This window comes from Pseudopipra pipra, chromosome 4 (assembly GCF_036250125.1).
Source record: "Pseudopipra pipra isolate bDixPip1 chromosome 4, bDixPip1.hap1, whole genome shotgun sequence".
Lineage (NCBI taxonomy): Eukaryota > Metazoa > Chordata > Aves > Passeriformes > Pipridae > Pseudopipra > Pseudopipra pipra.
The window spans coordinates 76,325,780-76,351,343 of NC_087552.1; the positions used below are offsets into that span (position 1 = coordinate 76,325,780).

The following is a 25,564-nucleotide window of genomic DNA, read 5'->3' on the forward strand; positions in this document are numbered from 1 at the left end:
CCGCCGCTCCCTCGCCCTGACGGCCGCTCCGGCGGGCCCGACGAGCGGCTCTGACAGTGGGACCGCCCCGCTCTGCCCTGCTCCGCCGGCGCTACCGGTTACCGGCGCCTCTCGTTGGCGGTCAGCCCACAGATCCCAGCGGGACTAGAACTCCCGGCGTGCCCCGCGGCGGAGGGCAGCTCCCGCCAGGGCCCGCCCCAGGACTACAGCTCCCGGCGTGCCCCGCGGCCGGGCCTCGCCCCGGCGGGGCGGGGCTTCCGCTCGGCAGCGGCAGCATGGCGGCGGCGGCGCGGAGAGTGCGTGTCCCGCGGGTCCCGCTTCCGCCGGTAGCGTTGCGGTGGTGCCGAGCACTCACCGGGGCCGCCGAGCCTCCTCCGCCACCGCCACCACCCCTGCCCCTTCCTCCGCCGGCCCCCGCTGGGGGCCGGGCGCTGGCAGCGGCAGTGGGCGCGGGAGCGGCGGCGCTGGTGCTGCTGTGGGCCCGGGAGCGCCGGCGGCCCGCGCTGAGCGCAGCCGTGCCCGCCCCGCCGCCCGCTCCGCCGCCCGCCTCGCCCCGCGCCGCCTTCAACTTCATCGCCGACGTGGTGGAGAAAACGGCGCCCGCGCTGGTCTACGTGGAGATCGTGGGCAGGTGCCGGCACCGGGCTGTCCGCGGAAGGGATCCCCCGCTTCCCTGCGCAGTGCAGCCTCCGCCGGGCTCTCCTGCAGCCGCCCTGGTCTGTGTCCCTGAACCGGACACGGCGTCCCAGTGGGGTCCCCCAAGTGCCGCGGGAGAGACCGACCCGGTCCCGCTGCCCGTGCTCGCAGCTGGCACACGGGGACACGCCGCGGGGACGCACGGCTGCCATCCACCGCTGCCACCTCCTTGTCCTCCGGGACCGTCGAGCAGAGCTGCCTTTCAGGCTGCTCTGTCACTTTGCCTCAGGAGCACCGCTTTGCATTTCTTTCCCTTTGCACTCCATGATCTCACCATCCAGCACCTCCAGCCTCTTGGAGCATCTCAGGGCAGCAGCTTTGCCCTCCAGGCTGGTCACACCTGTGTCCGGTGTCACACCCTCTGCCTCACAATGGGAAAAGCTGCTGCCCAGACATCCTCACTGTTCCCCGCTGCTTCCCAGCCCTACCCATCTGCGTGGCCCCACCTGCCCTCCCTGGAGTCCCCACCAGACCCCGCAGGGTCCCTGCCACCCATCCTGACCTGTGCCCCCCTCGCAGGCACCCCTTTCTGGGCCGGGACGTGCCCATCTCCAACGGCTCGGGGTTCCTGGTGTCCCCGGACGGGCTCATCGTCACCAACGCACACGTGGTGGCCAACCGGCGGCGCGTGCGGGTGAAGCTGGCCAGCGGCGAGCAGTACGACGCCGTGGTGCAGGACGTGGACCAGGTGGCCGACATCGCCACCATCAAGATCAAGCCCAAGGTGTGTGTCACGGTGCGGGGACATGGGCACCCTCCCTTCACCCCTCGTGCTCACCGTCCTGCTCCCCACAGCACCCGCTACCCACGCTGCCGCTGGGCCGCTCGGCCGAGGTGCGGCAGGGCGAGTTCGTGGTGGCCATGGGCAGCCCCTTCGCGCTGCAGAACACCATCACCTCGGGCATCGTGAGCTCGGCGCAGCGCGGCAGCCGCGAGCTGGGCCTGGCCGCCTCCGACATGGAGTACATCCAGACCGACGCCGCCATCGACGTAAGGGGGTGGGACTGGGCAGGGCTGGGGGTGCTGGGGGAGGAGGGGGCTCACACGGAGCACGGGGAGCTGAGGGGGTTCTGGCCGGTCACCCGGGCACTCTGGGATCAGCCTGACCCAGTTCCTGGGATCGGCCTCCTGCCATTGCTGCCAGGGGTTCTCATGCTCTGCTCGCTCTCTCTCCTCTGCTGCAGTTTGGGAACTCCGGGGGCCCCCTCGTCAACCTGGTGAGTCCTGCTGCTTGTCCCCTTGCTGGCTGGGGTAGAGATGTGCTGTGTGCCCCTCACTCTGTGCCCCTCTACGGGAGCGCTTGTGGGTGCCGGGAGGGAGGGCCTGTGAGTCCTTCAGGCTCCCTGTGAGGAGGAGGATTCAGCCTGGCATGGGAACCCTGTGCAGCATCTGAGGGAGCCAGAGCCGATGGAACTCTGGTGGAGCTGAGCCCTACCCAGTGAGGCATGGCTGGTGCTGGTTGGGCAGAGTGAGGAGCTGGGTGGGCTCAGCCCCTGGGCCCTGCCCGGCCTTGGCAGGGTCAGGCAGGACACAGGGGCAGCAGCCTGGGAAGGGGTGGGCACGCAGCTGGGACCTCAGGCTGGTGCAGTAGTTCCCCTGCTCTCCACAGTGACCCAGGCTGGGTATCCCAGTGCCCTTTCCCTGCAGGATGGCGAGGTGATTGGGGTGAACACCATGAAGGTGACATCAGGCATCTCCTTTGCCATCCCCTCCGACCGGCTCCGGAAGTTCCTGCAAAGGGAGGAGCAGCGCAAGAGTGAGTGGGAACCTCCCTGCTCAGGTGCTGGGGAGCAGGATGAGAGAGGGAAGCTCTGGAACAGCTGGGCTCCAAGCCTTTCTTCCACATGAGGGCAAGGAGGGCAGGAGAAGGAGCCTTTGGGGTTCCATCTGGCATGAAATTCTCCTGTGCCACTGGAAGGCTGTGCTGCTGCTGCTGCCCTGCCCACAGCTGCCTGCCTCTACTGCAGGTCAGGTGTCCTAAGTAACCTGCATCTGGTGTGCAGTGGTGGAAGTCCAGGTGTAGGATTCAGTGGAAGTGTAGAGGACAAGTCCTTCATTTGGCCATGTGGAATGCTGCCTCTTTCTGTGCCTCTGTGTGTGAGAATTATTTAAGGCAAACTTCTGTCTGGTTCTCTTGTGACGCCAGGGAGGGACATTCTCAGTTAAAAAAATGACAAATTGGGGAAGCAAAGTCAGTGCAAAGTGCAACACCTGTAACACTGTCGCTGGTACCAAGAGCTGGACTGAGCTGTTGTGGGGACTGGGAGTGGCTCTGCACACACTACCTGCCCTGAGGGCTGTGGGGCTCAGCCCAGCGCTGTTCTGAGTGTGTCTCTGTTTTCCAGCCCTGACATTCCGTGTCCTTTCCTTCGGCAGGCTCTTGGTTTGGCAATGCAGAGACAAAGCGCCGGTACATCGGGGTGATGATGCTGACCCTCACTCCCAGGTGCCTGTCCTGAGCTCGGGGGCCAAAAGACTGCTCCTGTTGGGGCAGGCATGTAATGGGATCTTCCCAACTAACTGAAGGTGCCTGGTTTTGGTAGGATTGTCTCCACAGCTTAAACTTTCAGTCCTGAATCTCTCTGTGCTCATGTTGTGGTTAGACTCCAGACTGGTCTAATGAGGCTTGTTGGGGGACCTTCTGGCTCTCTACAACTTCCTGACAGGAGGATTGCAGCCAGGTGGGGGTCGGGCTCTGCTCCTGGGGAACAAGCAACAGGATGAGAGGAAAAAGCCTCAGGCTGTGCCAGGGGAGGTTTGGGTTGGATAGTGGGAAAATTCCTTCCTGGAAAGGGCTGTCCAACCTTGGCACAGCTGCCCAGGGCAGGAGGGGAGACCCCATCTCAGGAGGGATTTAACAGCCCTGTGGATGTGGCACCTGGGGACATGGTCAGTGGTGGTCTTGGCAGTTCTGAGGGGCAGCAGTTGGATTTGATCTTAAAGATCTTTTCTAACCCAAACAATTTTGTGAGTCCATGAAGGACTAATGTCAGGAGCGAACAGGACCTGCACTCTCACCTCTGGGAGCAGTTCTCAAGGACAGCAGCTGCTCCCATTCCTTGGCTCTTGCAGCCACCTTTAGGTGACCTTCAGCTGCCTTGTGGGGCTCAGCACATTGCTGGGGTGGTGTTGTGCCATGCTGGGCAAACACCTTTCAGGGCCATGCTCTGCCCTCCTAAAGCTCTCGTGACTCCCGTGGGCTGGTTGGGTCTGTGGGCTTGCCTGCACGCCTGGGCGGCACGAGCAGCCTCTGGGGCTCCTGCCTGGCCTCAAAGGGAGGAGCAGGTGCTCTGTGTCCCCTGAGGGGGGTGGGGGGGGCACAGCCAGCGCTGCCGGCAGCCCCGGTGGGTGCCCAGTAGATGGTGCTGGTACTCGGCAGAACCCAAGGAATGTGGGAACCCAGCCTGCTGCTTCCCTGGGCACGCTGCGGGACAGGGGCTGTGAGGAAGCAGCGTGAAATGCGTCAGACGTGGCTCCTGGGAAGCGGGTCCAGCTTCCGCACAGCCAGCGAGCCGGTCCAGGGAAACCACCTGACTGCGAGGCTTCTTTGTCTCCAGGGGGAAGGTCTTCCAAGAAGGGGTTGCTTGCCTTGGAAAAGGATGACTGGTCTGAACACGCTCATTGCAAAGGCCAGAACCTTTCCCTGGCGCAGGAAGGGGAAGCTCTGTGTTGGGCACAGCGCAGACCCCGTTGTTCTGTCAGGAAGGGATGGCAGCTTGCACTGAGCTGTGGGACAGTGCAGTAGAGTTCTGCACAGACCACTGCCATATGAGGAGCCCTGACTGGCTGAGCAGGGACCCGGTGGGAGCAGAGCTGGGCAGAGACTGTGAGTGTCTGAGGCTGGAGGGATCAGAGCCGCTGCAGTGGTTGAGGGAAGAATGCTGTTCTTCACTCTGGGGAGATCCAGCTGGAGTACTGCATTTGCTTCTGGATACGTTCAGGAGGGACGAGAAGATATTGAGGAGAGTCCGAAGTGGAGCTGTGAGAGATGCAGAGTTTAAGCTTGGTTTAGAAAACTTAAAATCTGTGAGGAAGTTGGAGGAAGTGGGATTATTTAGTCTCTAGATTCCGGAGGAGAGATGTGGGTAGAGCTCTGGTGACAGGTCTGGCAGGAAGAGGGGCATGGCTTGTGTTGTGTGTCCTGCCCAACCAGGGCAGAGAAGGGAAACTGCAGCAGGAGAGGGGTGGGTCTGACACGGGGAAGAGCGATGTGATGTGGGGACATGCATCACCACAACTCTGATCCAGATGGCAGCTGCTCCAGTGGTTTCCAGCTCTCCCTGGCGCCACTGGGACTCTTGTCCTCTTGTTTTGACAGAGTGGTGGTGGTGTTTGGGGCTGGCAGCTGTGCTTTTACTCAGCAGCGTGCAGGGACACAGGAGGGGAGGTTCTGTGTCTGGTCTCTGAGCCTGTGCAGCTGGGGTGGGGTGGGAGCCCTGCTCTGCTTCCAGCTCCATCCCTGACGCCAATTCCCACTGTGCAGCATCCTGGCGGAGCTGAAGCTGCGTGACCCCGGCTTCCCCGACGTGCCCTACGGTGTGCTGATCCACAAGGTGATCATCGGCTCCCCGGCCCATCAGTAAGTGCTGCCCTGTGCCTCGGGACGTGTGAGGGAGCAGCTGTGCCAGGGGGGATGTGTTTAGCTCCGTGTGTTTTGCTCCAGAGCAGGAGGGCTTGGGCCTTGCAGCAGAAACCAGCTGGGCACCCTTGCCCAGGCTGGATGTCCCCATTGGCTGAGGTACCAGTGTGGCTGGAGGAACACCTGGTGCCACGGCCCAAGGCTCCTGTGCCTGCCCCTCCATCCTTCAGGGCTGATGAACCTGAGTGGCTGCTTTGCCCACTTTGTGCTCCACCCGTGTTCTCCCCGCAGGGCCGGGCTGAAGGCCGGTGACGTGGTGCTGGAGATCAACGGGGCGGTGTCGCGGCGCGCCGAGGACGTGTACGAGGCGGTGCGGACGCAGCAGAACCTGGCCATGCTGGTGCGCCGCGGCCACGACACGCTGCTGGTGAGCGTCGTGCCTGAGGTGACGGAGTAGCGGGGACCGCCCGGGGCTGACCGGCAGTGCTGGCCCGGGGCTGAGAGCAGGACTGAGCTGTGTCTGTGCCAGCCAGGCAGGGCCCGAGAGCTCATGCAGGGCTGGAAGGAGCCAGGAGAGGGGCCCAGCCCGGTGCTTGGGTGACTTGTGGTGCAGCAATTTCCCTCTGTACTCAAAATAAAGCACTTTTCTAGGGGCCTCCATGCCACATCACCTTGTCACAACAGCAGCAGTTGCCTGGTGGAGGCCGGGCCGTGTGGCACCCTGCCCCTCCTGTCAGTCCTCACACAAGACCTTCCAGGTGGGGAGGAGCTGGCTGTGCCTCCAGGGACCTCCTCAGCGTTAGGAGGAGGTGTGCTGCCACCTGCTCAGTACCCACGCAGCTGGGATCTCACTCCTCCATCTGTACCAACCTGGCAGCTGTCAAGCTTCATGCAGCCCCTCTGTGGTAGGAGCAGCCCTGGAGCAGCTCTGGGACTGGCAGTTCTTCCCTGGAGTGCAGCCGAGCTGCTCCGTGTTGCTGTGGCTGTGCTGTGTTCAACCGGTCCCATCGCTTCTGCTGGGAGCTCTGTGAGCATTCTGAGGTCTGTGCCCACGTCCCCTCCCATGCAGCAGCGTTCCAGGCCATGGGGAAAGGGGTGTTGATGCTGGACTTTGCCGAGGCCGAGGCAGTGTCTCCTGGCCCTGATGTTCGGGAGGGCCGAGGGTGGAAGCTGGGCCGGGGCTCTGCCTGTCCCACCCAGCCCCGTGTCCGCTCCCACACACACCCGGCCCCAGGGGACAGCTGGGCCCGTCCCTGTGCTGTGCAGCTGCCTGGCCGGCCCTTCTGGGAAGGAGCAGCTCCAGCCGTTCCTTGCCTTCCTGGAAGATCCCCCCTCCGCTCCCGCGGCGGCAGCGGCTCTGCGGCGAGGGCAGCCCGGACCGGCCACGTCCGGCCCGGTGCGAGGGCAGGAATGCGGGTGTGGGGCCAGGCCCTGCCCGTGACGGGGCTCCCGGGCCCCGGCTGTTACTCCGGGAGATGAAAGAAGCACAGTTCCTCGGGGGCTCCGCTCCTGCCCCCAGGCGCTCCCCTGCCCCGAGAACAGGCGTCCTTTCAGCAGCCGCGGCCTCGCCGGAGGAATTCGCTGCCCCGGCCAGCGGGGGAAATCGCGGCGTGTCTGGCATAGCTGCTCCGGCTGCGCCGACCGCAGCGCGTTCCAGGGCCCAGCCAAGGCCTGCCCCTCTCCTCCTCCTCCTCCCGGGCTCGGGGCAGCGCCTGCTGTCCCCACAGCTCGTGTGCTGCAGGGGCGACCAGAGCACCGGGCTGGGGTGTGAGAGCTGGGCTGTGCCTCCCTCGGCCCTTGTGTCATGTCCGAGTGTCCCTGCCCAGCATGTCTTGGCCCTGCCAGGCTCTGCTCCCACACGAGTCGAGGCAGCCCCTCTGTCATGAGCCCCCAGTCCTCATGAGTCACAGCCCCAGGGTGGGATTTCTGCTTGATAACATTTGCCCTGGATCTGGTACTGGGGAACCAGCACTTCACCACACCCCAGCTGTGCCAGAGTGACCCCTCAGTTCGCCCGACACGGTGCCGTGGGACTGCTTCTGGCCCCTTCCTCTCACCCACCCGGGCTTCTCCCAGAGCGGGGAACCTGGTTGAGGGGGTGCAGGCAGGGGGCTGCTGTGGGGCCAGCACTGTGTGGACAGGGGGACTGCCTCACTCCACCATCCAAGGGGGTGCAGGGGCTGGCCAGGGGGTGCTCCCACGCTCTGTGCCAGAGTGTGCCAACCAGCCCTGCGGCACGAGCTGTGCCACGCAGGGCAGAGAAGTGCCAGCAGCCACTGGGAAATAGAACTAACAACTTTATAGAGAAAATAAAATTACAACTGAGAGATGGGGTATGAGCCGCCCCTGGGCAGCGCTGTGAGCCAGGGGTACCCTCACCATCCCTGGGGACCAGGGGCTCCTGAGGCCAGGCAGGGGAACGGGTCCCTGCATGGAGGGTGGGTCCTGGGACCAGCGCAGGGGTTGAGCTGTGGGGAGGGATGTGGAGTGAGAGGAACCAGGGCTGAAAGGGAGGAGCGGGAGGTGGGGTACTGCTGGAATGGGAAGGACTGGAGCGGTGGGGGGTGCAGGACCTCCCAGACCGTACCCGTGTGCCGCAGCCCAGGGAACGTGGGCACGCTCTTCTGGCCAGTGGTTGGGGTGGCAGCCCCAGGCTGGGAGGTGCAGGTGTCGGTGCCTCCAGCACCAGCCCCCCGAGGTGGGGAAGGGCAGCCGGTGGCAAGTCCTGGGCAGTCCCCAGCAGCAGCAGTGCCGGGCAAGAGGCCTCCCTGCCAGCCCCCAGGGGCTTCCTCCCACCCGTACGGGGTGAGGGAGGGAGATGCCCATCTCTCTGGGGTCCGGGGCCCTATGAAATCTGGTTGTTGAGCTGACCTGGGTACTGCTCAAACCGCTTGTTGGCCTCCTCGCTGAGTGCATCTCCTGCGGGCAGAGAGAAAGAGCTGTCAGCTCTGGTGCTGCAGGTCACCCGTCCTGCCAGCACCTCCCCTCCCACAAGAGCTGCCCACAGAGCCCCATACCCTGCCCACCCCCATCCCCACTGCCTCCTGCAGCCACATTGCTGCCCTTCTCCCAGGCAGCCCTGCCCGCGTGCCCTCGCCCCGGGCCGTGTCCTGGGCGTTACCGATGTGGCAGCTGTGCACCCAGATGCGGTGCCCGTCGTACTTGCAGTTGCATTTCATGGCGTTGTTGGTGAAATCACTTTCTGCCACCTCGAAGTTGGGGTTGATCACAACCTGTGGGGCACTGACAGTGAGGGCACAGCCCCCTGTCCCACACCTTCCCAGCCTCAGTGGAGCTGTGCTCAGGACATGAGCCCTGTGCCCCAGCCCCACAGGATGTGTCTCCCCAGCTGCCCTGGATGTGCTGAGGGCTCCGAGGAGCCACTGTGCTGGGGTGGCTCTGTCCCTGTGCACCGTGTGCCCATGAGCAGCACTGCTCAGAGCTGGAAGACTCGTGCAGAAGCCTGTCTGAGCAGCCCTGCATGTCTGTGGGCATGAGGACAGGCACTGTCCTACAGCAGCACACCTGCCAGCCCCACCCAGTGCAGTGGGAGAGAGGGCCAGGTTGCTGGGGCATGTGGAGATCTGGGGCATAGGGGCAGAGGGTGGGGGTGCACACGGTAGGGTGGCAGGAGGGGCCGGGGCGGCTCAGGTCCAGCACCTGCAGGATGTAGTTGCCTGGCTTGACGTCAGTGATGTCGATCCACTGGCAGTCGATGTCGTGCCGGTACAGGTCCCAGCAGCCCACAGTGATGCCCTGCTCCCCGAAGTTGGCACACTCGTACCGCTTGGCCACATCTGCAGGCAGGAGGAGATGCAGCTCACCCCTGCTGCAGCTCCCCTCTGCAGCCCCTGTGATGCCCACCCAGTCTGGCCCCAGCAGCCTTGTGAGAGGGGCACGGGCAGGGACGGTGCTGCAGGGCCCTGTGCCACTCACCTTCCTCGCACTCGGTGTCCTCCAGGCAGAAGCTGGCCTTGTGTCCCTCAGCCACCTTGGTGCCGTTGGGGGTCAGGATGTCGTAGTGGGTGAAGATGTCCATGCTGTGGTAGTGCCTGTGGGAGCGAGCCAGTGCCTGCTGACTGGAGCCTGGCAGAGGCAGAGACCCCCAGGGCAGACAGGAGACTTGCCCTGCCCTGTGTCAACCCCCCACACCACCAGGAAGGTCCCCCCAGCCCCTGCTCCGAGGCCGTAGCACTGTGAGTTTGGGCAGAGCTCTGTCCTGCCCTGGGAGCGGGCACAGCTGTCCCCAGCCAGATGGCCCAGGCAAGCAGAGGGCCACAGGGCCCAGCCTACAGCCCTGTCCCTGCCCACTATGAGGCCTCCAGCCCCAACACTGCTCCTTCAGGGACAGCCCTGAGCCAAACAAGGGGCAGCAATGGTACCTCACTCAGTGTCAGCCTCACCCAGCATTACCCTCACCTGGCATCACTCTCACTCGGTGTCACACTCACACAGTGTCACCCTCTCTCAGTGTCACCCCTGCCCAGCATCTCCCTTGTCCAGTGTCACCCTCACTCAGCCCATTGCAGCAGCACCATCACCCTCTCCCCGCCCCGCCCAGGCTGTCCCTGCCCACACCCTGTCTCTGCCTGTGCCACACACGCACCGGTGGCACTCGTGCCAGACCCAGGAGTGCCGGCCGGCCTTGGGGCGGAAGTCGGCACGGCCGTGGTTGTGGATCTGGGAGGAGAAGCGGAGCAGGCGGCGGTGCCCATAGGGCCAGTTGGCCAGGCGGGCCGAGCTGGAGAGGCAGTTCTCCTCGGCGGCGCAGTACAGCATGTGCAGCGGCCGGTCCTCGATGTAGGCCGTCTCCTGCACCAGTGGCGCGTGCAGCAGCAGGTCGGAGGCAGCTGGGGAAAGGCAGCTGCTCTGGGACAGGCCCCACTGCTCAGTGGGACAGGGCAGTGCCCGGTGCTGGCAGGGTTGAGCTGGCCGGGGGGGATGCGGCCCCATCCGCCGGGCACGGGCTGACCCTGCAGCCCCTTCATCTGCAAACCCCACTGCCTGCAGCCTCTTTAGCTGCATCCCTGGCCCCACAGGACTGTCATCCACAGACCCCACAGACCCCCCCACTCACAGCCCCCATTGCCCGCAGCCCCCGCGGCCGCTCACTCTCGGAGCAGATGATGCCCGCGGCGAAGCGCGTGCCCGTGTTCCTGCAGCTCAGGCTGGCGCCGTGGTGCTGGCAGTGGCTCAGGGACATCTCGTGGCCGGCGCACTTCACCCCGCTCATGACCATCTCTGTCACGTTGCTGGCGTCCCAGTACCACGTCTCCTGAGGAGGGGCCAGGCAGGGTGGGTGGCATGGCTGGTGGCCCGGTTGCCCCGATTCGCTCACGACCAGGCTGCAGCCAGACCCCCACCATGCACAGCCCTACCTATGCCCCAGGCTGCCCACAAGGGTCCTGTCCTGCAGCATGGAGTGGCCGTGTGCCTCTGTCCCCAGACAGCCCCACAGCTGTCCAGGAAAAGCCGGTGTCTGTGCTCACCGGGGCGTCACCGGGGGCCTCCCCGCTGGCACCTACCGTCACCGCATGCAGGGAGTAGCCCAGGCCGAGCTGACGACAGGCCACCATGGCCTCCTTTGTGGTCCAGCCATCGCTGCAGACTGTGCCCCACTTACTGCCTCGCTTCACCTCCACGCGGCCCTCGAACACCGTCCTCCCGCCGGCCAGGCGGATCTGCGGGGAAGGCCTGGGGCCGTGAGCAGGCACCCTGTGCGTGCCACCTCCCGCCCGTCCCCAGCCCTGTCCGTCCCTGTCCCAGCCCCGTGAGCAGTGGTGGTGGCTGCTGGCTGCCCTGGCCAAGCTGGTGCCGGCACCTACTTGTAAGCCGTGGTTAGCGAATCCCAGACCCAGCTGGCGACAGGCCACCATCGCCTCCAGCGTGCCCCAGCCTTCGCCGCAGACCAGACCCCAGCGGGGCTGGTCCCTGTCGCCAGCCCCCACCGCCACCTCGACCCGCCCCTCGAAGCGGCTCCGGCCCCCGCTCAGCCGAATCTGCGGAGAGAGGCAGCGGCAGCATCATCACCATCCCGGGTGATGCTCCCAGGACTGGTGCAGTGATGCAGCCAGGGCTATGCTGTGGTGCCTGACGGGCCCTGGGCCGGGGCTTCAGGCACACGGGGAGAGGGCAACCAGGAACTGAGCAAAGCAATGCACAGCTTTGGGCAGCAGGGAACTTGCTGAGACTGGCAGACTGGGGGAAAGGGAATTGGTTGTGAGTTTGGGAATTGTCTCAACAGAGCAGGAAAAACAGTTCATTTTGAAATGGTGTCATTTCAGAAATGACAGGTATGAGAGAGTTAAAAATCATTAAAAGCTCAAACTGGATGAAACGATGGGCCAGGGCAAATGAGAACAGACAGCTTCATTTGCTCATTTCATCACAGGTAAAAAAATCTCTCTTGGTTGCCCACAGCGATTTTTTTTCTGATGTTTCTTCTGGGGAGTGGGCACAGGCTGGCAGCAGGGAGAGCAGCAGGGAGCAGCTGCCCCACACCACCCCTCACAGTGCCCAAAGTCCCCTGCAGCGTCCCCTCTAACTCCCCCTCATAGGGATGCCTGAGACTCCCACCCACAAAATCCCTGAGCCCCCAGGGCAGAGAGAAATGTGTGGGGTGCAGAGGAGGAGAGACGAGGGGCCCCTCTAAAGTGGATCCCATGGGCCTCCCTCAGCTCCCCACTCTGGGGTCCCACTGCCAAGAGCCCCCCGTGGTGCGCACCAGGTTCTCGTAGCCCATGTAGGGGATGTTGCAGCGGACAGCTGCGTCCTCCGTGTGCTTGCAGTCCTCCTGCGTGATGTTCCTCAAGGGGCAGCTCCAGAGAGACTTCTCGGTGCCCTGGCACTGCACCTCGTTAAGGTGGATGGGTCCCGTCCCTGCCAGGGGTCAGCAGGACTCAGGCCCCCATGACACGGGGATGGCCGGGGCCTCCCTGTCCCCACAGCCGCTCAGCACGCCCGAGGGAGCTGGTGCACTCGAGCATCCACAGCTCCCACCTGGGGCAGTGCAGTCGAGGGGCCATGGTCCCCTCGGGATGCTCCACGTGCATCCAGCAGCCCAGTGCCCACGGGACAAGCCCAGCCGTGGCTCCCCCCAGCCCAGCAGAGCCCAGACAAGTGCCTCATCTGCAGCCCCAGGAGGGGATGCCTGGCCCCTCCGGCCCGGCGCCCTCACCTTGGCCCATGCGTGCTCCGGTGAGGGCCTCCTTGGCGCTGCCGAAGCCCAGCTCCCGGCACACCACGCTGGCCGACAGCAGGTTCCAGCGGTCGTCACAGATCGTGCCCCACTCGCTGCTCTTGAGCACCTCGACACGGCCCTCGCCGACCCTCGCACCGCCCTTCAGCCGGATCCGGGGCTGTGGGAGCGGGGACAGGGTGGTGTGGGACAGTGCCAATGGCATGGTGCCGATGGCACTGCGGGGCACAGCACAGCATGGCACAGCACAGCCAGCGTGGCACTGCACAGCCAGCGTGGCACTGCACGAACGGCGTGGTGCTGATTGCACGGCATGGCACAGCACGGCATGGCACAGCACAGGGCTGGCCAGGACTCCTGGGATGAACGGGGACAGGACACCAGCCCCACCTCATGCTCTGGAGCCAGGTACCCAGGGACCCACACACCCAGCCTGGAGTGCAACCTGGACAGAGCCCAGCCATGGAGCAGCGTCTGGCTCTGGGCCACCACAGGACCTGTTCCCCCCCTCCACAGGGCTCACCTGGCCCTGCTGCTGCTGGCGCTGTTTCTTCTTGTGGGCATTCCCAGCAGCGAAGAGGGGCCCGGGCAGGCAGCTGACGACGGCGGGCATCCCCGCCCTGCAGGCAGCCGAGGCATTGCCTCGGTAGAACTCGAAGGTGCACATGGAGAGATGCACCTCTGTCCCCGTGCATGACACTGAGTGCAGGCGGTAGTTGAGCTGCTGCCGCTCCGTGAAGAGCCTGCAAGGAGGGAGAAGCCCTGAGCCACAGCCAGCGAGGCCAGTGGCAGTGGGAGTGTCACCAGCCACCCTGCCTGTGGCTGCATGCGCTGCCTGGGCCCCTTTTACCGTCTCCAGGGTGACATGTAGTGCTGGCCAGGCACCCACCCCTCACCGACTGCCTGTCCCACATCCCCAGCAGCACGGGAACACGCATGGGGACACACAGGCTCTGGTGGGACTGCATGGGGCTCTTGGCTCTCAGGCTCTCCACTGGAGCCATTTACCTCTTCTTGGGCCCTACGTCCTCCCTGTGCTTTTGTTTAGGCTGAGATTTGGAGGCCAGCCTGGAAAACAGAAAACAACCATCACAGAGCCCAAGGCCTAAGGTGTCACCTCTGCCAGCAGCAGTGACACAGGGAGCACGGCCTGCCCTGGCTTCACTGGGGCTAAACTGGGCACCTTGGCCCCCAGGGAGACTCATGTGCATCCCCTTCATGTCACACATGGGTGCAACAGCATCATGTGCTGCCAGCAGTGTGACACAGCTGCCCTCTGCAGCAATGATGCAGTTTCCTGCACACATTCCACAGGGAAACTGAGCTGGATGCAGCCACATCCCGCGCTGCCTTGTCACACAGCAAAAGATCAAACATCAGCAGCCACGATTTGATCTGTTGGGTGTGAGTGAGGTGTCTCTGTGTCCTCATCCAGACACCAGACACCCGTCACTGCACTGTGCCCCCAGGGAGCAGGATACCTGGCAAGCAGCAAGCAAGTGGCACAGGCTGTGAGTGCTCAGCCCGGGGCCACAGGGGCTGCAGCCTGGCAAGAACCTGCTGCCAGCAGAGGGAGTGGTCCAGGCACAGGCCAAGCTGTGGCCAAGCTTTCCTCTGGGAAGAGGAGGCTGCCCAGGGCCCAGCACACACACAGGGTAGATGTGGTCCCAACATCCTCAAATGCTTTGCTTCCCTCAGACAACAGAGCCAAAACCCCACAGCCCACAAGGAATGAAGAGCAGAGTGGCCCAAAGCAGGGCAGGGGACTGACACCCTCAGGGACCAGGCAAAATCAAGCCTGGCCACTGGCCCACAGCCCAGCAGCAGGTTGGTGTCAGCCTGCACAGCCCAGCGAGCCCCAGGACACAGCACGGGCCTGCTGGGAACTGGGATTCAGATGGCTGGAGGGCATCAGCCCATTCACATTCAGGAAGCCACATCTGGATCCTGCACCTGGTTCTGGGTCCCCAGGACAAGAAGACATTACGTACACAGCACGAGGACCGGGGGGAGCAGCAGGACAGTGGGGTGGCAGGGGGAGGGGGCACGGGCTGCTCCAGTCGGGGTTGCCGTGGGTCAGGGGCACTGCAGCAGCCGACCCCCACCTGTGAGGGGCTGCTTGGCTCTTCCAGTGCAGAGGGAAGAGCACAAGAGAAAACAGGCATGACTGGAAATGTAAGGTTCAGGCTCGGGGTAAGGAAAACCTTTTCCCTGTGAGGGCTGTATTGCATTGGAGCAGAGGCCACAGGGCTGCAGGATCTCCATCCTTGGAAGATTTCAAAAATCAGCTGGATAAGGTTCTGGGCTGACCCATAGCCAGCCCTGCTCCATGCAGGGAGTTGGACCAGGACTCCCCAGCGTCCCTTCCAGCCTGGATTAGCCTGTACCCCACGTATCACTGTGGCTGCACAGCCCCAAATTGATCAGCCTCTGCAAAGCAGTGCGTGGGTTTCCAGAACCAGCTCCTACTCTGGGCAGAGGGATGGGAGCCAATGGCAACCTCATGGAATCACAAAGCATTTTGACCAGTGCTGCAGGGGAAGGACCCACTCACTGGGAAAGGGGCAGTCAGCACCAAACCACCCAGGAAACAGCACATTGCAGCAAGCAGGACCTGCAGGTGGGGTTTGAGGAGACCCCATGGACTGATCCTGCCTGGATTCCCATCAGCAGCTGCAGGAGCTGGCAAGGGTGGCTGTTGGTGACACAGGCATGGGAAGGGTCACGATGAAGAGCATGCAATGGCTGTAGGGCACCAGGGAAGGTGGTGGGACCGGAGCAAGGCCATGTGCTGGGGGCAGTGCAACATCTCCGCGCGGCAGCGGGCTCAGGCAAGAGAGGTGCCATTCCACAGCCCCGAGAGAATGGGCTCCATCTCACTGCACCCACCACCAAACCCAGCAGCAGGATTCAGGGATGGAGGGAAAAGGCAGCCAGACCATTCCCTGGGTCTGGCAGAAAGCCAGCAAGATCGAATAGGCAGAGGATGCAAGAGACCCTGAGCAGATGCGGCACTCGGGGCAGGCCCTGCCACGCTGTGCCCATCCCGCTGGTGCCCAGCACTGCTGAGCAAGGGCTCTGGTGCCCCTGCCAGCCCACCCCCCAGGGAATGGAGGGGTGTGCAGCCTTTCCAGCTTCCCCACTGCTGCTTTCTGCAGAAAGCAGCCCATTTCCACAGCCCTCCCTCCCCATCCGCCAGGAGAGACAGCTCTGCTCCGAGGCCTCCTGCTCCTCACAGGGCTGCAGCACAGGATGCTGCAGCCCTCTCCACCACTCCCAGGGCATCCTGCTCACTCTGTGCCAGGACTCCTGCCTGGTGTGCAGCATGGGAACTGCTCTACTTGAGGCATGGCCAGCCTGGGAGAGAGATCGTCTCTCGTGGGGAACTGGGGAGCCCGGCACACACAGGCAGGTAACCCAGGGTGGGATTTGTCTTACTGGGCCAGCACAGCCCAGGCCCTCAGTCTGCTCCACCCAGATCTGTTTGTACCAGGGTCCATTCTGACGGCAGAGCCTGGTGGGGCCCGGCAGCCCAGCTCCACCACAGCTCAGCAGATGGGGCACCCCAGCCCCTTACCTGCTGCCTGGCCTCGGGCTCCGGCCCTTCATCCTGGCTGCTCGCTTCAGCTGCCTGCAGAGCAACACTAGAGCTGCCTGGTCAGGGCACACCCAGCACCAGGCACCACGCTGGGCACCGCTGTGACAGTGTGTCCCTGCCCCTCACCCAGGCCACAGTGCTGCTGGAGTATCCCAGCCTGCCTTGACTGCAAAGCTCCCCTCGGGGTGGGAACCCCCACACTCTGCATCAGAGGAAAATGATATTGCACCACGCCAGGGAGCAAAAGCTGCTCTCTTGGAGTGGCCTCTGCAGTAGGGCATGAGGCAGGTGGGCAGCCACAGCCCCCCAGCCATGCCACAGACTCCTGGCTTGGTTAGAGAGTGCCCATATAGCCAGCTGGCACTCGGACTGGAGAGCAGCAGGAAAGGGAGGGATTCTGGGGAGCCACAATACCCAAAAGCACAGCCCCCACTGTCCCCCCAGCACTGCCCCATGTCCCTGGCACCATCCCCAGCTGTGCCCCAGCCCCATGCCCCTGGCTATTCTCCAACATCCCACCTCCATGGGCTCCCTGCTGGCCTCACTCACTTGTAGAAGTTCCTGTTGACCTTCTTCTCAGCCGGGAAACCCATCATGCCGCAGATGACGCGGCTGTTGCGGCCGTCCCAGCCCTCGTCACAGATCTGTGCCCAGCTGTCCTTGTAGCGCACCTCCACGATGCCCTCTGTCACCGGCAGCTGCCGCCGGGCCCCCGACACCACCGGCCGCAGGCGGACCTCCTCCACGTGGCTCTGCTCCGTCTGCAGGGCTCGGGTCAGCCTCGGCTCACACCGCATCCCGCTGCCCCAGCTCCCGCCAGCCCACTCCCAGGGGTGCTCTGAGGATGCAGTCATGGGTGAAGCACAGGGATGGCCAGGTCCTGCATCCCTGCCGGCCACATCTAGTGGCCCTGGGTGGCCAAGGACCCGACCCTGTGTAGCCCATGCCCCTCATCACCCTGGGTCCCCAGGTGCACCTCCAGAGAGCACAGCCAGGAAAGCCTCCTGTCACCTTGGGATCCTGCGCCATGAGGGAGAGTGCCCAGAGCACCCCACACCCAGGCACCCACCCAGGATGCTCTGTGGGAGCGTGGTGCTACCCACCCTGGCTATCAGCTTCCTCACCTCAATGACATTGGAGTCCTTGAAGCCTGGGATGCGCTCATCCTTGCAGATGACACCCGCGTCTTCCTCGTGGCTGCAGTCGCTGTTGCCCCAGCCCCGGTGTTTGCAGTCCCTGATGCTCTTCTCTCCTCCGGCACAGTTCACGTTGTCCAGCCAGATCCGCCCTGCCAGACACGGGCCAGGGGTGAGGAGCAGAGAAGGTGCCCAAGGAGCACAGCCAGGGACCGTGGAGGTGCACAGCTGGACTGGGGCTCCCTCAGCACAAGGGCGAGGCCAGCAAAATGCCGAGACTAAAGCCCTGGGTGGGAGATCTGCAAATGGGGAGTCTCCAGCTCCCCGGGGGGCTGCTCTGACAGTCATAGAGCCCCACATAACATGCACAAAGCCCCATGTTCTGAGCTCTGAACAGCCCTGCACATCCTACATCTCTACACCTCTGCCTACACCAACCTGAGCCCACCATACCGGCCCCCCTAAGCCATGCATGGCCCCGCAACAGCCCCTCACACCTGCACAGCAGCTCACATTCAAACACTCAGAGGTTCCCAGGCCACTTTGCATGTGCATACAGACACACACACACACACACACACACACACACGTGCACACACACACGTGCACACACACACATGTGCACACACACGTGCACACACACACATGTGCACACACACGTGCACACACACAAGTGCACACACACACGTGCATACACACATGCACACACACACACGTGCACACACACACACGTGCACACACACACGTGTATACACACGTGCACACACACACGTGTGCACACACACATGTCCACACACACATGCACACGCACACATGTGCACACACACACACGTGCACACATGCACTGCTGGGCACTCGGCAAACACGGGCCCTGCCCACCCCCACCCTCCCCACGCAGCACATGCAGACCCGCTGGGGCTCACCCCTGGGACCGGGCAGTGCAGGGCTGTGCCGGGGGCTGTGCCCACCACCCCGCTCTTACCGACGCCCTTGCCGTACTTGGCGCTGTGGGCCCAGCCGGTGGCAGCCACGAAGCCGAGGTGCCGGCACAGCACGTGCGCGTTGCCCAGCGTGAAGTCGTCGTCGCAGATGGTGCCCCACTCGTCGTTGTAAAACACCTCCACACGGCCCTCGTTGTGCTTGCGTGGGTAACCGGCCAGACGAAACTTCAGCTGGGGCCCAGGAGCGTGCGTGGGGCCCAGGGGGGTGGGCTGGGAGCTGCCCACCCCCAGCCACACGCTGCCCAGCAGCAGCAGCAGCTCCCGCCATGCCCACGTGCCGCAGCCTCCCATGGCAGCGTGGCTCTGCAGGGGCAGAGAGGGTCAGGGCAGGTGCACGCTGTGCTGGAACACCAGCCCCCCATCCAACCCTTTGCTGGCTAAACCCCCTGCCCAGCACCAGCACACCGTGTGCCTTGTCCCTCCAGAGCCAGCCCGGTGCCCCACACAGCTCCTGCACCGGTCCTGCGCCCCTGGGGCTGTCAGGGGCTCTGCCCAGTGCCCCCCACTCCACGGCCCCCTCTGCCAACAGCTGCTACTGAGCCCCCACCGCGCTGCCCGGTCACATCCACTGCACCGAGGGCAGTGAGGACAGACGGGCACGGAGATGTGTGTCACCCTCAGAGGGGTGGCTGGAAGGAGGGGGATCAGCTGCCAGGGCTGAGGGAGCTGGAACAGTCCCAGGGCACAGGGAAAGTTCAGCTGGACCGAGCAGGAGCTCAATCCAGCGAGAGAAGTGAACGGCTGCTGGCCCAGAGGATTCCAGTCCATGCTCTTGCCCTCTGTGAGGAGCAAGGCAGCCAAAGCATTCACATTCCTGTGCTGCCTTTCTCCATTACTCCAACAACATCTGTGGCTCCCTGAATACCTGAGGGAGATGTGGTATTCCTGCACCAGTCCCATCGCAAACAATAGTGAAAACCCTTCTCTGTGAGCTACCCTCCCTTCCTGGTGCAGCATTCCCAGGGATCCCATAGCCCAGGAGCAGCATTTCTGCACAGGCGCTGTCAGCAAGCTCAGGCCAATGCTCACCCAAGACCACCAGCACAGCCACCACCCTCCTCCCACCACTGCAGTCCCATGCCACCCTTCCAGCCAGTCCCTTCCACAGGGGGAAAGCACACACCCCAAAACACCCCCAGGACAGACCCCCAGCAGGACATCTCTGTGCCCCACATCCCCCCAAGCACAGATCCTGCCCACCACACTCACACACACCGTGTTTGGCATTAGACAATATTAAAAAGCACTAACTTTTTAGGACTAGCTTATCTGCAGCATCACAGAGGAAGGAGAACAAATTCAAATCCTGACAATGCTCCCAGCTGGGGCTGTGCCACAGGGACCCTTCCTGCAGATCCACCCTATGGTGCCAGCATGCTTCCCTGCAAGGCTTCATCCCGTGCTCTCCTCTCACTGTCCCCGTGTCAGTCTGGGGAGGGATCCTCAGAGTGAGGGAGTCAGGGTGTCCTCCCAGACAGCACAGCCTCTACAGGTCCTCACCACCAGCCTGGCCACCCACGCAGGGCTGGAGGCTGGCACGGTTGCCCCACCACCCCACCAACCTCCAGGGCAGGGTTTCTAGAGAGGAATCAGCCCTGTTTCTGCTCTGTTCACTTTTCCAGATGATGGGCGCCTGGTCCCCACTCCAGCCTCTGGGAATGCTTCCTGGGCCAAGGCAGGGATGAACCAGGATGGTGACCAGTGCCAGCCCCTTTTCCATGCCCATTGCACCAACAGAAGCCCCCACAGGGCCCAGCTCTGCTGCCTGCCTGCTCCTTTGGGCACACACCACATCAGAGGTGCCACCTGGAGCAGAAGGTTCCTCAGGATGAGCACCAGGTGTCTGCAGAGATGCTCAGGGAGCTGGTCCTTGATAACAAGGACCAGCACCACCGGTCCAGTTCTACCCCAGATACAGTGGTGGGAATGACTGAGCACTTAGTGCTTAGTTTAGTTGAAAAGGTAAAAGGTTGGACTTGATGATCTTGGAGGTCTTTTCCAGCCATATAGACTCTATGATTCTATGAAGCACAGCAGCCCCCTCGGTGCAATCACATCAGCACAGATCTGGCTCTCTCCTCTATCGGAGCTGGGGCACAGGGGACACCACAGAGCTGGTGGGGACATGGCACAGGCAGGAGCATGCACTGGCCCAGGCACCCGGGCCCCTGGGGTTGGTGGGAGCCAGCTCTGGGCTACCAGTACCTCTGCTGCCTGCTCTGGCACCACGAGAACAGCAGAGCCCAGCAGGAAGCGTTTGTGGGAAGGCAGCAGGGAAACGCTCTGCTGAACCTTTTACCCAGCCTGTCCTGGCAGGAGGAAGGGAGGGCGGGTGCAAAGAGCCACCCCAGCCCTGCCAACAGCTTAGGAAAGGGGGTTTCTGGGTATGGGAACAGGAACGCTCCATCCTCATCTCCACATCACCTGGAAAGCAGCAGTTTACCACTCACAGAAGCAAAAAAACTTCTTATTCTGCCCATCAGTCACCAAGGCGACATTGCCCTGCCCAAAGGAAGCATTCTAAACCCTCAGAGCTATCCTGTCACACAGATCTGGGCCCCCTCAGTGCCAACTGTCACACACCTAGTGCCATGGGGAAAGCTGCAAGCACACAAGAGCTGGAGCTTCCCCAGCTCTTGCCCTGAGTGAGCAGGATGCTCTGCTGCAGCTGTGGGCAGTCACTGGGCTGTTTCACAATGGGGTCAGTACAACCCTAAAGGACAGCAGCACAATTAATGCCAATCTCCTCAGTCCAGCAGAAATAGCCCATGTCAGGAAGTGGGAATGGCCTTTTATGAGATCACAGGTTCAGTTAATTGGAGTAACTGTGTTGATACAACAGGCTGAGACTGGAAGGCATTCAATTCATCTTGCACCACCTTTTAATGAATAATTAGCACTCAACAAAATCAGTGCACCTTCTGCTAAGTGGATTAAAACTGGTCACCTGCTGGAACTAAAATGTGGTTACATGGGGAAGTCAGTCACCATTCTGTGGGCTTTCTGGTGAGGATCACATGTTTTCCAAAGCAAAACTGTGCCAGGAGGAGGAAAAAAGTCCCCTCCTCGTACAGACTGCAGAGACAAAACCGGGGTGGGGAGCAGGGGTGGGGACAGGGACAGACCTGGACAGCCCGGTAAAGCAGCATCGTGCAGCCTATACCCTTGGCTACAAGGAAAATTCAAGTCTGTGCATTGAGGAGCAAATCACGTAGGACCACAGACCAGAATGTGGCACCTGAGAAAGTGCTCGGGCAAAGCACTGAGTCCCCACTGAGACTCAGCAGCGTAACCTCCAGGGTCTGTAATCTCTTCTCCCAGGTCCCAATTCAACTCTGCTCAGGCTCCGGTGCCCCTTGTCCCCACTGCACCTCCTCTGCCCTGGCACCTCAGCTCTGCCACTCACCTCGGAGTTTCCCAGTGACATGCCCTGCTCAGGTCTGTGCAGGCCAAAGCCCTTCCCGTGCCCGGCCCAGGACAGCTGCTGGGCTGACAGGGTGAGCTCCCTGCAGCACAGCACAGCTTCTTCCCTGCTTCTGTACCACCTCCCTCTCTGAACACGCTCCGTGTCCGTGTCCCAGGCAGTCAGGCTAACAGGGCTCTCTTTGTCCACATCACTTTTTCCATTTTCAGAGGCATAAGCTGTGCGTTTGCTCCTCTCCAGCTGTGTGACACTGCCCGGCTGCTTGCTCCGCTGGCAGGCTTTGCTCCGGTCCTGCGTGCTGCTCTGGATGGGGAGCCCACCCCAGCACCCCGACCATCCTGCTGCCAGTTGCCCTCTCCAGCCAGGGACAGTCTCTTCTTGGACCAGGGCTTGTGCTGTGCCACGCTCAACATGCTGCCCCGGGCACAGATGCACAGCAGCACTCCACTGCAAGGGGAAAGGGCTCGGGAGGATGGGCTGGCTGGAGTGAGCACAGGGCGTGGGAGCCTGGAAGCAGCCCAGGTCCTTGCCACTGCCCAGGAAACCTCAGGAATGTCCCAGCTGGGTGTGCACGGGGCTCGAGTCACATCCCAGCCCAGGGCACAGCTGGCACTAGTAGTGGGGTGTCCAAGAGCCCTGCAGAACCAAAACCCTGAGGTTCCCTTCACCCCCCAGCCTCAGCCCTCAGCTGCTGAGGCTGGCACGGGCACGTGGACCCTTCGGGGCAGAGGGCAGCCCCACATGGCAGCAGGAGCCATGGCACTGCTCTACCTGCTCCCATGCCAGCCTACTGGCTCTGCCTGACCCGGTGAGTGACAGTGGTTCCCACGCCCCCCCAGACAGAGTCACCCTGATAGGGCCTGCAGCCCTCATGGCCAGGCACTGCCCCCACCATCACTGTGCTCCCCCAGGTGTCCTGCACAGGGGCTGGCAGGGTGAGCGGTGCCAAGCGGGGGTGCCCAGGGCCCAGAGGGGGCTGCAAGTTCCCGAGGACTGTTCAAATCGGGTTTGTCATTTGGCACTCACCAGGCATGCAGAGGGACATTAGTCTGCCCCAGCAAAACCCCAGTGAATGGATCTTGGGAAGGGGCAGCTCCTGGTGAAGCAGGTCCCCAGGCAAGTCCGCATATTTGATCAGCACCGGGCATCCCTGTGGCACGGGGATGGCATCCCAAGCCACAGCAGTAGGGGATGACATCCCAAGCCACAGCAGCAGGGGAAGGCCAGGCCATTGTGGCCTGACAGGAATGTGCTCACTCAGCAGCAGCCTTGGACGCATGCACAGCAACATGGAACATCCCAAGCACTGACAACTGGGAGGACTCAGAGAGGAGCAGCACAAGTGACCGAGGACCTGGGAAACCCGCCAACACAAGGGAGAGGAAGCTTGCTCTGTTTATCCTTCCTTGGGAATGTTAAGGGGTGATAGAGTCACACTCTGTTGAGGCCCATGCCAGGACATCCCTCAGAGCATGAGGTCACGTCCCCAGCACTCAGGGCAGGAGAAGGTCTGGTGAGTCCCATGGCTTCAGCGCTCCATCCCTCCCCTTGTCCCCAAGGGCACGCACAGACCAGAGCTGGGCCTTTCGCAATCCGGCTGCCGGGATGAGCCTGCTTCGCTCTTCCTGCTTCCCAGCAGTCCTGGGATGCATGAAGCAGGGGAGACTCAGCACTCCCACCCTGCTCAGGAGGGGACCTGCTGGCTCCCTGCCTGCAGGGCCCCCATGGATCGAAGCTCCAGGGTCAGCACTGCCAAAGTCTGGAGGGGACCAGGATGCCACAAACAAACTGGTCTCAGAAGCACCAGGGAGCAGCCCAGGGTCACCACGGAAACCTGGCCACCCTGGCAGGCTTGGCATCACCTCCCGCTGGCTGGGAGCTCACTGCCCCTTGCTGCCCCGAAACCAGGGTTTCTGCCCCACCACCCACTGTGTGCCCCCATCCCAGGCAGGGACAGGGACCCGGCTGAGGAAAGGACACTCTGGCTCTCGGGGTGTCAGCAAGGGCAGAGCACTGTGTGGGGCTGGGGCTGCACTTCCCTTCCCTTGTCAACTCCAGGTCCAGCCCCTTTGGGCTACCCGATGTCCCAGTATCCTGCTGTAACCCTGTAAGCCAGGGCAGGTCACAGCAGCTCCTTGCAGCTCCTACCCCCACCCAGCCTCCCCAGGACATGGCACGGCCCGGCCCTCAGCTCTGCCCACTCTGCTCTGAGCTTCCCCGGGCTCCAGACGGGCAGCCCTGGGAGGGACCAGCTACAGACAGGAAGGAAAGATCCCAGAGGAATTTGCAGACATCAGTCGTCAGCCACAAAGTCTGGACAGCCCCGACAGACTGAGGGGGTGGCAGCGATTCTGAGGACTGTGGTGTGGGTGGCGGGTCCGGGGTCCCAGGCACCCCGAAGCAGGGAGCCAGCTTGCCTGGAGCTGCTGGAGGCAGGGGGTTGGCTCAGCCGCGGGCTCCTTTGAGAGCAGCTGAGAAGACACAAGGCCAGCAGCAAAGAGAGAATCACCTCTCCAGCCGCGCCAGCCCTCCTGCCTCACATCCCTCCATCCATCCATCCTCTCCTCCAATAGCTACAGCAAGTTCGGTCTTCATGGAACTCCCGAGTCTCCACCGACCCTTGTAACCGGCAGCTCGGCCCACGAGCCTCCCGCAGCCCACATACAGCCCAGCTGGGGTGTGGTACAGCCCCGAGGCGGCACGCACAAACCTACGGATCTGCCGGGCGGCCCTTACCGCAGGACACACGCGCTGCCCGCACCCCGTCACTCTGCCCACGGGGCACGGGCACGGCCCACGGCACGGCCCCGCACCGCGGCACACGCAGCGCCCACGGGGACGGCACGGACACGCTCTGACCACCGGGGCTGTGGAGCGGTGAGACCGGCCCCCCCCGGACACCCCCGAGGCGCCCGGGCCCCGCGCGGCGCAGCCCCCGCCGCTCCCGGGGCAGTCCCGCTCCCGGGGCAGTCCCGCTCCCGGGGCAGTCCCGCTCCCCGCCGGCGCCGGGCGGGACCTCTGGTCCCTGCGGGATGCGCGGCAGCGCCGAGCGACAGCGTCCGGCCGAGTGCCGGCGGCCCGGGCCGAGCCGAACCGAGCCGAACCGAGCCCCGTCGAGCCGAGCCGTACCGAGCCGTGCCGTGCCGAACGGAGCCGCGCCGAGCCAAGCCGTGTTGAGCCGTGCCGAACCGAGCCGTATCGTGCCGAGCAGAGCCGTACCGTCGCCGGACCGTGCCGCCCCGAGCAATTTCGGTCCCTGCCGCCCCGCTCCGCCCCGGCCCGCCCCGCGCCGTGCCCGTGTCCGGGGCCGCCCGCGCCGCCCCGGCCCGCGCCGAGCGGCCCCGGCCCCCCGGCCGGTACGGCCAGGACGGGGCCCGCGCCCCCGATCCGCTGCCCCGGGACGGGGCCGGTCCGAGCGCGGCCCCCGCCCCGGCTGGGCTCCGCTCCAGGGCCGGCCCCGGCCCCCCGGGACGGAGCCTCGGGGGCTGACCGGCCGCTCGGGGGACGCGAGGGGGCTGCCAGCCGCGTCCCCCCCCGGGCTCCTGGCAACCCCAGCCCCCTCCTCACCCCGGGGCAGGGTCACCCGGCTCTGGAGGGCAAGGGAAGGAAACCTCCAGCAGTGGTGTGCCCCTGGCAGCCCTTTTCCAGAGGCTGCAGTGGGATGGCTGGGCAGATGCTCCCTCTTGGCCATCCTGCCTGTCTGGGGCAGGCTGCGGCCCCCCAGACCCACAGGGGAGGCCCAGGCCAAGCCATCCCATCCCACAGGAAAGCCGCACGGCACAGGGCTGGGGCTGCGAGTGCACACTGCCAGCGGCCGGAGCTCCTTCCCGGGGAGTGAAGCTGGTGCCCGGTTGGGGCTGCGTTTCTATGGGGAGCTGCTTTGTTTGAGGACCGACTGTAACAACGGCCAGTGTGAGGTGGAGAGAGGGCAT

General features: G+C 63.6%; 2 protein-coding genes across 6 annotated transcripts; one reads left to right on the forward strand and one right to left on the reverse strand.

The window, feature by feature from the left end:
- Nucleotides 1-47: 47 nt before the first annotated feature.
- HTRA2 (HtrA serine peptidase 2) lies at nucleotides 48-5,930 on the forward strand. Its single transcript, XM_064653717.1, has 8 exons — nucleotides 48-631; nucleotides 1,216-1,420; nucleotides 1,492-1,686; nucleotides 1,881-1,913; nucleotides 2,344-2,452; nucleotides 3,073-3,142; nucleotides 5,180-5,275; nucleotides 5,567-5,930. Exons 1-8 carry the CDS (start codon nucleotides 276-278, stop codon nucleotides 5,730-5,732), a joined length of 1,230 nt encoding a protein of 409 aa, XP_064509787.1. The 5' UTR covers nucleotides 48-275; the 3' UTR covers nucleotides 5,733-5,930.
- Nucleotides 5,931-7,556: 1,626 nt separating this feature from the next.
- LOXL3 (lysyl oxidase like 3) lies at nucleotides 7,557-24,891 on the reverse strand. 5 transcript variants are annotated; one of them, XM_064653702.1, is made up of 16 exons: nucleotides 24,762-24,861; nucleotides 18,190-18,511; nucleotides 17,196-17,359; nucleotides 16,621-16,832; nucleotides 16,051-16,104; nucleotides 12,997-13,216; nucleotides 12,453-12,633; nucleotides 12,000-12,154; nucleotides 11,101-11,274; nucleotides 10,801-10,956; nucleotides 10,388-10,550; nucleotides 9,882-10,125; nucleotides 9,212-9,327; nucleotides 8,936-9,072; nucleotides 8,397-8,508; nucleotides 7,557-8,194 (listed from the first exon to the last, which is right to left on the reverse strand). In XM_064653702.1, exons 2-16 carry the CDS (start codon nucleotides 18,497-18,499, stop codon nucleotides 8,121-8,123), a joined length of 2,472 nt encoding a protein of 823 aa, XP_064509772.1. In that variant the 5' UTR covers nucleotides 18,500-18,511; nucleotides 24,762-24,861; the 3' UTR covers nucleotides 7,557-8,120. The 5 variants fall into 5 exon arrangements, with proteins under 5 accessions (XP_064509772.1, XP_064509773.1, XP_064509774.1 ...); XM_064653703.1 differs by lacking the exon at nucleotides 16,051-16,104; XM_064653704.1 differs by lacking the exon at nucleotides 11,101-11,274.
- Nucleotides 24,892-25,564: the final 673 nt, after the last annotated feature.

Coding starts and splice junctions, on each gene's coding strand:
- HTRA2 (XM_064653717.1), top strand. CDS start 276: ATGGCGGCGGCGGCGCGGAGAGTGCGTGTCCCGCGGGTCCCGCTTCCG. Junction 1,687..1,880: donor AGACCGACGCCGCCATCGAC/GTAAGGGGGTGG, acceptor CCTCTGCTGCAG/TTTGGGAACTCCGGGGGCCC. Junction 3,143..5,179: donor ATGCTGACCCTCACTCCCAG/GTGCCTGTCCTG, acceptor CCCACTGTGCAG/CATCCTGGCGGAGCTGAAGC.
- LOXL3 (XM_064653702.1), bottom strand. CDS start 18,499: ATGGGAGGCTGCGGCACGTGGGCATGGCGGGAGCTGCTGCTGCTGCTG. Junction 10,551..10,800: donor ACTCCCTGCATGCGGTGACG/GTAGGTGCCAGC, acceptor GCCCCTCCTCAG/GAGACGTGGTACTGGGACGC. Junction 9,073..9,211: donor GGACACCGAGTGCGAGGAAG/GTGAGTGGCACA, acceptor TCCTGCCTGCAG/ATGTGGCCAAGCGGTACGAG.